Source organism: Copadichromis virginalis, linkage group LG9 (assembly GCF_057382275.1).
Source record: "Copadichromis virginalis isolate Kocher_CV1m ecotype Utaka linkage group LG9, C_Virginalis_male_GT1.1, whole genome shotgun sequence".
In the NCBI taxonomy this organism is placed as follows: Eukaryota; Metazoa; Chordata; class Actinopteri; order Cichliformes; family Cichlidae; genus Copadichromis; species Copadichromis virginalis.
The window spans coordinates 21,024,674-21,036,916 of record NC_140626.1 but is presented as its reverse complement, the minus strand read 5'-3'; the positions used below and the strand labels follow the sequence as shown (position 1 = coordinate 21,036,916).

The 12,243-nt window shown below is 40.0% G+C and overlaps 1 protein-coding gene across 1 annotated transcript in view; it reads left to right on the top strand.

The window, feature by feature from the left end:
- The first annotated feature begins 2,382 nt into the window (after positions 1 to 2,382).
- The window catches only part of smarcd3b (SWI/SNF related BAF chromatin remodeling complex subunit D3b), a 64,126-nt gene continuing 54,265 nt past the window's right edge, over positions 2,383 to 12,243 (top strand). The window contains exon 1 of the mRNA XM_085468151.1: positions 2,383 to 2,815. Within this exon, the coding sequence (XP_085324277.1) occupies positions 2,804 to 2,815 (12 nt within the window). The 5' untranslated portion in view covers positions 2,383 to 2,803. The remainder of the gene's footprint in view (positions 2,816 to 12,243) is intronic.

Sequence of the window (12,243 nt, the reverse complement as noted above, 5' to 3'; positions counted from 1 at the left end):
TGACCCAGATGTGGCGCTGCACTTTGTGAAAACTTCCTGGGTAAAACGTGAAGGCACTCGGAGGTCGAGCTGATGCAGCAGGATGTGTGTCGTAGATGAGATGAGAGCGTAGATCCTGTTCTCCAGCTAATGGACTGTTTCACCCACTGCTGCGGCCTGTGAGGTTAGGATGCTGAGTCAGGCAGACTCCAGCACTGAGTGGACACTACAGGATGGACACTCTGTGTTTGCCGACTTAAAGGTTCTCATTGATTAAGGCCTCTCCTCTCTATAGGTACATGCTAATGGATTTCAGGATACTAACCAGCTTTCTGTACAGATGTTCTCATTTTATTTTATCACCTTTATTTAAGCAGGAAATCCCACTGAGGTCAAATCTCTTCCACAGTGGAGACCTGGCAGCCGCATAAATAAACACAACATGATGGATAACATGACAACTCACATTTTCTCCATAACTATATTTGTTTAAATTCAATAATATCTTTTTTTCTTGTAAGGGCTTTTCAAGATTTTTTTGCATCAATGACATTTGGAAAATACACATTTAGGTGTTTACTTCTACACATGTTGTCAAATTGGTGCATAAACAATGACTTTTAACACATTTAGAAATGAAGGAAGCTCACGAGATGAATAAATGTTCCTTTAATGTTAGTAAGCAAGTGGGAGAAGATTTGTTGCTGTTGTTTATAATTTATACTCTAGTTTTTTTGTAAATTTATGCTTATCCAACAAAATCTTTAAATCAAAATCTCAGATTATTAACTGAAAGTTGTTTTTGTCCTTTTTTTGTTGTTGTCAGTTTCAAGTTATCTTCTCAGCGTTTTAAATTTGTCTCAGACCAACCACGAGTTAGCGTTATTAAGTTTTGTGAAAATGACCTGAAATTTTGAGTTGCACATGTCAAAATAAATAAATAACCCCAGTGCGTAATATTAATGTACAATGGTATATTTACTGATGAGAGATTTTTAATGAAGTGGTCAGAGCAAGACTGTCCTGGGTTTGAATCCACCGCCTGGCTCTGTGCAGTCCAGCTTCCTCCCACAGTCCAGAAACATCCATGTTTCATTAACTGGACCTAACTGGTTCGAAATTGGCCAATGGGTGATAACGGGTAATTTATGTGTTAACTTTACTACTCTTGAGTCAAATTAGTACTCATTCACTGACAAAATTCAACATTTAGATATTTGAACAAGTGGAGTCTGGTTTCATGATGTTGCTCTTTACATTTTTCACTTGTCCACTTCAGCAGCACCTGCATACACCAAACTATTCAATTATTTTTTCAAGTTTCAAGGTTATTCATTTATATAGCACTTTTAAAAACAACAGTTGTTGACCAAAGTGATTCCTTTCAATCCTGAAGGTTTCTTTTTTTTCTTTTCTTTTTTTCCCCATCCTGAGTTCCAGAGTAGAAACACAGCAGGAATAGACTTTTTCTGGCAGTTGTCTGTATTTCGTGATTCATGAAGTGATAAAAAGATATTCCTAATATGTCAGCAAATACCCCTTTTCCACATAAGTGCCAGTGTTCAATCTAGAACTGGTTCCATGCATCCTTAGCCTTAAAAGGACCATTACCAGTGCCAGAAACCTGGCACCAGCAGACTGCTGGGCCACATAGTTAAAACCACTGACACCAGTAGCTATGGGAGAGGCTGCGGATTCAGGTCACAGATGATTTTCTTTACCCTGCTCCATAATAACCAGGACTCAGGCAGAACTGCTGCTAAATATAAAACTATATTATTTATGCTGGCTTTATCCACTTTATGCAAACGAGTGCATATTTACACAGACAGTCCCCAATCTGCAGACACAATTCTGATTTTTGCACGCATTTCTAGTTTTGTTTAAATCATTTTTCATGAATATTTTACAGCTCAAATGAAGCTAGTAGAACAAAACGTTTGGTAATAATTACACAGAAAGTCCAATATTATAAAGAATCAAGTTCAAAAGTCAGAGGTAAGAGCCGGACAATGAGCTGCCACAGTATATCCACCACGTGTTATAAATCTGGCTCATTTCATTCATAAATCTTCACTCTGGCACTAAAAAAAATGTGTGAAGTGATAACTTGTAACTGTCGCGTGAAGCATTAGTAAATTATCCATTAAAGCAGCAATTAGCCACAACTTAACAGCCTCTTTATCGACGGCTCCTCATTAGAAAGTGGAACAGATCTCTCGGTTAGGGAGCTGGTGGTGCTGCTGCTCCTTTGTTGCTGTAGTGCACCGGGTTTATCCCCCCCCTCATCCCGCCTCCCTCCCTTTTGTTCCTGCACTGCATTTACATGTACAGCATGTGTTTGGAGCAGGATAACCTGAAATCATTTCACTGTGCGCTTTGGGTTAAATAAAAATCTTCCCTTCCTCCCTTAAAATAAAAAATGAAAAAAGAGAGAGAGCGAGAGATGAGGATAATTTGATGACACTCCCTGCCACTGGTAATTTTTCATTATATCGACTCTCCAGCAGAGACCGCGCCTGCGCTCCTGCTCCCTTCCGAACAAGGCTTCACCAATCCTGGCTCTGGCTCCATCCCCGGCTCGGCGTCCCACAGGCCAGCGCTAATAAGTCGCCTAGCTGTCCAGTAATGGGGGAGTGATCGAGGGGGGAGACGCTTGCTGCTGTGTGAAAGCCCGTGAGGAAGTTGAGGGGAGAAAAGCAGCTCCACGCCGCGCCGGACCGGACAGCTCCACAGAAACACATCCTACAGTTGCCGTTGTTGAGTAGCCCTTAAAAAAAGAGAAAAGAAAAGAAAAAAGGGAAGAGAAAAAAAGCGCACAGTGATGGAGAGAAAGGTATGGATGACGCTTATGCTACCTCGCGATACGTTAGCGCGGTTTGTTTTATTCCCACAGTGAGTCTCCGCTGCTCTGCCAGCCGCATCCACCATTAAAACTACTCTTTATGCGTTTAGGCTTCATCCTGTAGGCGCAGTCGGATTAGTGCGCACCGGAGTTTTTTACCTCGTCTCGCTTCAATTTATTGTGAGCCTCAAAAAACAGAGAGAAGAGAAAAAAACAGGGGAAACTGCAATTTCCACCTCGTGGTGATTTTAGCCTCGGTGTACAAATGTAGCGTGATGTGGTTGGCAATATTTAAGGGGGGCACTGTAGGCTCTCTCTCAGCCTGTCTGCATCATCACAAGGCACAGTGTGTAGTTGCAGCACCTCACCCTCCTCCACCTCCACCTCCCACCCCCTCCCTTGTTTTTTTTTTTTCGTTTTTTTTGCAGCACACGCAGACACCAGGCAGCTCGGCTTGTTAACCTTGACTGGTGTGAGAAACAGACACTTGAGGAGTAATAGATGGGATGCACGGCGAAGCCCCTGCCATCCTCTCGCCTTCTTCTTCTTTTTTACGCATGCCTTTAATCCATTACCCCTCCCTCCTCCGTCCCCCCCGTCACCCCGTTTTGAAACAACAATATAATGTGCTGTTGCTTCTCTAAGTGTGTCCGGTGCAGGGGGGAGAAAGAAGAAAGTTTCAGTTTCACTGTGTTAATCTTCTGGCAGTCTGCGGTGCACTCAGGAGCAGGGGGGGATTTGGGGGTGTACAGCTGCTGAAGCCAGATCTGCTTCTGCTGATCCCAAGGAAAATCTAATTTTTATATTAAAGCTGCAGTCAGCAACATTTCATCTGGAGGAAAAATAAATTCTCTATTTTTTGAGGAGAGTCTGCCAACATAGTTAAGGCATTCACCTCTATGCAGCTTAGAGTGAAATAATTGATGCTATCTGGCTTAGGACAGTTACCACTCCCATGTTTGTCTCTTAAATGTGATTCAAGTTACCTGAAGGTGGTTTATATTGCAAAGTAAAGATAAAAACCCAAACTGTCAGATGATTCTTTATGAGCAAGCACTTGGCGACTGTGGGGAGGAAAAACTCCCATTTAACAGGAAGCCTGTTGGCCTGTCTTAATATGGATGCTGGAAATGTCCTAAAATATCGAACTGTTCCTGAATCTTCTGACCGCTTTTCTTTGAGAAGTTTGCACATTCTCGCTGTGCCTTTGTTTATCTCAGTGGTTCTCAAACTGTGGGGCGGCCCCCAAGGCACTGCAGGTAGACGTGGATGGCCAGGTGATATATATTGCAGGGTGAACCTATATAAAGAAAGAGTTTGTCCTCTGTATCACTAAAATTTATCTGGGATCTTTATTTTAATAATTGATAAAAATGTTGCATGCTCTGTTATTTTTAGCCTCAGTAGCAGCTGGCCTGTCAGAATTAGTTTGAAAATACTGGGGTAATTGGTGATTCTACATTGGCTGTAGGTGTGGTCAGTGTAGCACACGTTACAAAGGTTAATGTGGTGGGTAGTGTAGATTAATTGGAGGGATCAATGAGAGAGCAAAAATGGGTGTAAATGCCACTTTATTCTATTCCAAAAAGATTTTACATACATGTTATTTTTTTCTTTTTAAGCTGTACAGATTTCAAGGTGCATGCTGCTGTTTCCACCTGCCCTCAGGCTTCAAGCTAATCTTAGCCAGAGACATTATATAAGGAGGAGACAGGGTACACAAAGTATAACATCCAAGAGGAAAACGCTTGGAAAAACATATTTTGGGGCCAAAGTTTGCATGTTTTTCTGGCTGCGACTTGCTTCTAAAAGGTCTGTCACTACCTGATTTGTTTTACACATGTGCAAAACTTTATGTACTTCCTGTCATCACAGCAGATTGCAACACATTAGAAAGACTGGTTTTCTTGAAGGTGTTGGGTTAAAATTAGTCTCCTGCTGTTGCCAGATGTCTGTGTTCTCATCTATATCAATGCTGTAACACTCTATACTTCATATTTTTGCTTTTTTCGCGTATCTTTTTAAGTAGATTTTTCTCTGTTAGTATGTTTTATTTATTTAGTTTTGTTTTTTTTACAGTTTGATGAATACTTACACAGATGTAATTAATTTTTCATACTTTGTGTTTTGTTTTTTTTTAAAGCCAACATTCTTGTTCATGGAGCACAAAACCAGCTTCATAGAAATTCTTTATTTGCTTAATTAGATCCATATATTAACCAAAACCAGAAAACAATGTGCCTTTTTTATACAGAAAAAAGCTCATCTTCTATGTAATAACTAGTTAAATTAAATATATATTTAAATATAAATTTCTTTGAAACACTTCTACAAACCCTTTTATCTGCAGCAGTTATGCAGTGTATTTGTCAAGACTTTTATTGTGAAAGGAAGCAGCGTAGTCCTTTTTGCATGTGCTTAGAGAAAATTGAGTACGTATTAGAGATGGCACGATACCACTTTTTTATGTCCGATACCGATACCGATATCATAAATTTGGATATCTGCCGATACCGATATGAATCCGATATAGTGTTTTTTAATCAACAAAACTGTTTTTTTTTAAATATCTTGCTGCATTTTGTATAAGTTCATACTCAAGTTTAAAACAACAACTACACTAAAGCTATTCTGTTATACCTGTATGCAAAAAAAAAAATTTCATAGTTCAGCAATACTGATCAATCTAATAAACTTAAACCTACACCATCCTCCCTATTCTGGTATTTTAAAGAGTACTTAGCGTAAATATTAAGCAACCTAACTAATAGGGTTCCAACTCCCAGCAACAACAAAAATAAATAAATAAAAAATAGGGAACCACCCCTCACGCTCCACCTCATGATGCTTAATCAACGTAATCAACCTTAATTTGATGCAGTGTGAAAAAAAATGCACAGAAATCAATTATTTTTCAAGAAATATTAAATAGATTCAACATCTTTCTTCAACAAAATTGCAGACTGCACAGATGGTACCTTCCCAAAGGAAAAAGTACTATAGCTTACTAGGGTATATATATATTAGACTTAATAGTCACTATATACAGTAATGGACTTCTATTCATTTTACATCAAATTAAAACTTTGGGTGTAAGATTCGGATAATTATTTATTAAAAGCTAGACATTTTAAATGAGAATAAGAAAGAAAAGTATGTCTTTGTGCCCCCTTTTCCCTGTTCATGCCCTATCGGCCCCCCTGGCTAAACTTTGCTAGATCCGCCCCTGCACAGTTACCAGCCGTCAGCTACGTAGAAAAAGATCCTCGAGTAGAAAGTAATAATAAATAAATTCTAACAACAGCTTATCAAGCTTAAACGTGCTGCTGTTGTTCAGCCGCTGGTTTCCTCTTTCTGGTGCAAAGTGGACCAAAAACAAACAAGAGAGAGGACTCGCGACAGAAAAGCCGATCAGCTGATCGTTAAGCAGTTTCATGATTGAAGTAGCAGCCAGAAGAAGCAGTCGCTCCATATATGTTTGGTAAGCTTAACGCAGGAATGCTTTACAAACATTCAGAGATGGACTTACACACTTGCTTTACTTCTCTCGGGGATAACTTTGTCGGAGATGAAATGCCGGGTTGCTAGCGAAGCTCCACATGCTATCCAGACCACCGACAGGTCCCGCATGCCACAGCCGCTCTATCACGTGATGCATACTGCTCTGACGTGAGTTACGGCGTGTTGCAAGTTTTGTGAGGTGCTTTCGTGATATTTAATGGATCGGATTAAATTTTTTATTTTTCTCCGATATCCGATCCAGTAATTTAGGTCAGTATCGGACCGATACCGATACGTAATATCGGATCGGTCCATCTCTAGTACATATCGAGCAGCAATGCGGCATCAGTTTTGGCTGAAGTTGTAGTTTTATGGATTAATAGCCAAGCATACAGTCACTGGCAAAATCTTTGGATAAACATGTTGAGCTGCTTGTTAACGCAGAGATTTAATTAGCCAATCACATGGCAGCCACAGTCAAGAGGAAGTTCACACTGAGCATGAGGGAGAAAGGTGGTTTATGTTTATGGCAGAAGAGCATCTCTGAACCTTGAAGCAGATGGGCTATAGCAGCAGAAGACCGCTCTGAGTGCCCCCCACTGTTAGCTATGAACAGCTGGTCGTGGCACACAGCTGCCCCTCCCTTAACCTGGTTCTGCTGGAGGCTTCGTCCTGTTAAAAGGGAGTTTATTCTTCCCAGCTGTCGCCAAAGCGCTTGCTCATAAAGAGTCATGCGATTGCTGGGGTTTCCTCTGTATTATTGTAGTGTCTTTACCTTAACATATAAAGCGCCTTGAGGCAGCTGTTGTTGTGATTTGGTGCTATATAAATACAATAAAATTTAAATTGAGCTCTCCAAAAATAGACAATAGAAAACTGGGAAAATATTGACTGGTCTGATGAGTTTTGATTCCAGCTGTGATATTCGGATGGGAGGGTCTCAATTTGGATTCATTAGCATGGAAGACTGGATCCATCCCGCCTTGAACCACTGGTTCGGGTTGATGGCGGTGGTGTTTTGGAGTTGGGGATATTTTCTTAGCACATTTTGGGCCTTTTAGTACCGACTGAGTGTTTTTGCTGACCACGTCCATCCCTTTATGACCACAGTGTATCAGTCTACTAAATGGATTTATCTTTGGATAGATCCTAGGTAGCCATTTTCTAATGTTTCCCTGTTTATGCTAAGCTAAGCTGTAGCTTTATTTTTACCAGAGAAATGTAGAAGATGAATTGAACTTCTGTCCTTCTGTGAAATGTCTTTTAAAAATGGGCTGACTGTCTAGTCACCACATTTTAATTCCAACCTTATGAATTGCACATGGGCTGTTTACTACGCTGCTCTTTTTGCGTATCATTTCGTTTCAGTTTCTCGGGTCTCGCAACCCTTAATTGAAAAAGCAAACTAAGCCATTTGATCAGTTTCCCTATCACATCATCGCCCTTGCCATTCTTCCTTCGACTGGATGCTTTGGGAGGCAATAAAGCGAAAAAGCTCAGAAGAGCCTTAAAACTTGGTTTTAAGCGGTTTGCATAATAGCTGTAAATGTGTTGATTTATGCCGCTCCACTCTGATTTCACATACACTCTCTGGAGTTATGAAGGACTTGGTGACTCAGCTGCTTGCTGATATCAGATGCTCTTCATTTTGATGCTCTGTATGAAAAAAACCACACAGACGCAGGCATTTGGGTGCAATTAGACAACAAAGAATATTGCATAACGGCTGTTATTTAGGAAAGCGGCTGCCTGCGTGTTCATTTTCCATAGGTTTAGTCTCTTGGAAGTGATCCCATTCATATTTCCAGCAGACTTTTTCCATATGGCATATACATTAGGTTTCCATGTGGCTGAGGAAGAATGTCCTACCCATTCGTTCTTATTCGAGATGGTATAGGAAGCTTTTGAGCTACTCTCTCTCGAAACGGCTGGTCCTTGTCAGCGCCCGGTATATGAAAAAACGGACTAAAATAGCTCAGTTTCAAACTGCAGTCTTCCCTGACCCAGCTGCTGGCACAGATATTCCCTTCAGTATAAAGAACGGAGAACAGTCCTATTAGTATGCAAGGTGCCGTCACAGCTTCTGAGGTCTGATAGGGGATCAGAGGATCGGCTCCTTTTACAGTCTGCTGAATGCTTCACGTGGCTTTTTAAGGAAAGTTGCACGGGAGGACTCCCCCTCTCCTCCACCCCCACCTCGGACACGCGCACGTTTACACCCCAGTCACTTTGTTCAGCGATGTTTGAAATTTAGTTTGGGACGCTCATCGAGGTCAATCAATGTTTCGCTGAGTGGATTCACCTCCAGAGTTTCTCAATCTTATTTATCACGCTGTTTTTCCACCAGCCGTGAGATTGATTAGGCAGACTGGAAGCCACACACATTTGGCTTTGTTTCCCAAATAGTAGGTCACCCAATTAAATGTTCCCTGGCTTTGTGTTTTGTGTTGTTTGTAGGGATAAATTAACAATAGAGCACTTCCTTTTTTTTTCTTTCTGTTTTTTTGGGCTGGAGAGGAATGTGCTGGTTCAATGGGTGTTTGTTGCCCTGGACTCAAGTCCGCTTAAACTAAAACCTAGAAATGTGATTGATTTCATTCAATAGTACTTTTGTAATGATTATTCGATCAGGTTTTCAAAGAAAAATGTAACAAAAAAACAAAGATTCAGATGAAATATGAAGATTTGCTTCTTTTAATGGTTTTATCTGATAACAATTTGAATATCTTTGCTTCTGGAAAACAACTCTTTTGTGTATTCCAGCAGTTTAAAGGCGTCGTGTCATCCTCAGCTCCATATTTTTCTTCTCTGACTCTACGATAATAGCTTTGCATGATTTATAGTTCAAAACAACCCTATTAATCCCATACAGGATCTTGGTGTAGCCCCTTAATGCATCCTTTGTCTGAAACAAGCTGTTCACTTCCTCTCATTTCAGTAAGCTTTCCTCTGATTGGCTGCTCCTCGCAGACAGCCATAGCAATGAAGGCTAGATGTGCATGTTAGGCATATCGGCTCTGCTTGAAACACAGCATTTACATCGATTTAAAGGACTTTGGGTTCAGAGTGATTACTTGTGCACATGCTGCGTTCATTATATAAAACACGGCCATTTACTTATGCTTGCTTGGCATTTCATTACGTACCCCTTGCTGATACTCAATTGGACCCCTTTTACATTCAGAACTGCCATAATGCTTCGAGGGACAGATTCAACAACGTGCTGAAAGTTTTCCTCAGAGATTTTGGTTCATATAGATGTAGATTTGTCAGCTGCACATACATAATTAGAATCTTCTGTTCCACTTCATCCCAAAGGTGCAATATTGGATTGAGATCTCTTGACTGTCGAGGTCATTTGCGTACAGTGAACTCGTTGTCATGATCAAAAAAACAGTTTGAGAGTCTTTGAGCTGTGTGACATAGCTGAAGGCAGCAATCGGAAAATGGGTACACTGTCGTCATAAAGGGACTGACATGATCAGCAACAACAGTCGGGCAGGACATGGTGGTTAAATTATGGTCATTTGGTTCTAAGGGGCCCAAAGTGTGCCAGGGAAGTAACTCACACACCGTTACACCACCAGTAGCATGAACTGCTGATACAAAACAGGATGGATCCATGCTTCATGTCAGTGACGCCACCTTCTGTTCCTACCTGGTGTGGTCTTCTGCTGCTGTAGTCCATCTGCTTTAAGGTTCTACATGTTGTTCATTCAGAGATGCTCTTCTGCATACCTCGATTGGAACAAGTGGTTATCTGAGCTACTGTTCCCTTCCTATCAGCTTGAACCAGTATGGTCATTCGCCTTTGATCTCTGATCTCCCAGACAGCTGCTGGATATTTTCCCTTTTTCAGATCATTCTCTGTAAACCCTGGAGATCATCACTTTTCTTTGATCTTCAGCAGGTCATCTTGACTGTGTCTACATGTTTAATGCGTTGATTAGATTTTTGCATTAATGAGCAGTTGAGCGGATGCACCTACCAAAGTGACCGTAACTATATATTAATGATGGAAAATAAGAGCTCAATAGGTCAATTTTAAGTTGAGAAAACAAACTTAAGCATATAAAATCATGTGTGTTAATATTTGCATAGATTTGATAAAAATGTAGCACTTTTTTGCCACTAGTACTGTGATAATATCTGCAGTACTGCACTGTAGCAGACACACAAACACGCCGTATGTCTGCAGCCACAACACTGAACCCATAAACACCATTTTCAAATAATCCTGTAAACCTCCACTGTGTCATTTTCACAGATTATAGATTTTTGCGTTTTAAGTAGAGCGCTTTGTAACCTGATTTCACATTGCACTTCCATACCAACCAACAGATTATAACAGTGTTATTTAATCATAGTCATCTTACCTAAAGCCATAGCTTGGTTTCGTACTGTGTTTTTTCAGTTGTATATTACTTTTTCGGTTGTATATTAAACCCATTTATAATGCAGATAATGAGATTGTGCACTCGGCTGTGAGACAAACTGTCTTGGTCCTAATGGTGCTACAGTTCGCCGAGCGCTTGGTTGACCCATTTAGATGTTAACGCTCAATACTGCAGCACTCTTTGTTGTAGAGTTTGGTTTAAAAGTAGCTGCAATACGTGTGCATCTTCACAATGAAGCTGCAAAAGCTTTTAATTCTTATAAAAGGTGCATGAGCAATTATTTTATAAAAATAAATAAGAAAAACTTGTATTTGTTTTACGCAGACAGACTGAGCTTGTTATTGTCTTTGTAATCATTTAGTCTGTTGATTATTTTCTCAATCAATTGATGCTTTTTCTACTCCCACAGTTAGAAAATAGCAGAACTGCACTTCAGCCTCTAGCAATGTTCCTAACAAAAGGGTGTTATCTGACCAAAGCCAAACATATTCAGTCACTAGCATAATTGAATAATTTTACTTGCATTTGGAAGGCTAAACCTTGGGAATTTTGGCATTTTTACTTAGATAAATGATGATTCGTTTGGTGTCTAGCAGGCATGCAGTGCTTGTGAAAATTTAATAGAAATGTCACTATTAAAAATAATTAGATCAACACAGTTTGGGTTTGCCCCTGATGGTATTTTGTGCCAGGCAAAAGGCAATCTTCATCATAATGTTATAATATTTGCTGATGAGCTGATGTCAGTCAACAATGTTAAGATGACAATAATAATAATACATGTTATTTATTTTTAGGTGTTTTTGGGAACACCACCTTCTCGAGATTCTCAAAAATCTCAATAAAATGAACAAAACAGTTACGATACAATTTACAATTTAAATTACAATATATATTACAGTATATAATAGTTACCTGATGATGGTCAGTTGGGAGGAAACCAGTTAAATAAATGTATTAACCTCCTAGGACCTGGCGTCCGTATATGTGGACATCACATTTTGGGTTATTTAGACCAGCGGTCCCCAACCCCCGGGCCTCGGACCGGTACCGGTCTGTGAGTCGTTTGGCTGCGAGAGTTGAGGCTCAGGTGTGAAATGTATGGTTTTCAGGGTTTTTATCGGTTTTCAGCGTTATTTTGTTATCGTTTTTATCGTTAACTCGGTTTTCCTGGGTCTTTTCACGTGTGTTATGAATAAATATTCTTTTTTTCGGTACTGGTACTAGTTTTATTTTGTTGTATTTATCCGCGACACCTTAAAGGCCGGTCCGTGAAAATATTGTTGAGCATAAACCGGTCCGTGGCGCAAAAAAGGTTGGGGACCGCTGATTTAGACTAAAATACTCAATTCTGCTCTACAAGGGCCTGATATCCACTTACGAGGACATTATACTGCTACTATTCTATCAAAATTTTAAACGAATATCCTCATATGTGGCTCTTGTTTTTCTTAAAAACGAAAATAACGTAAAAAAAAAAATCTGGTAATTCTTTGTTTTTACATTCATCGGGCCCCAATA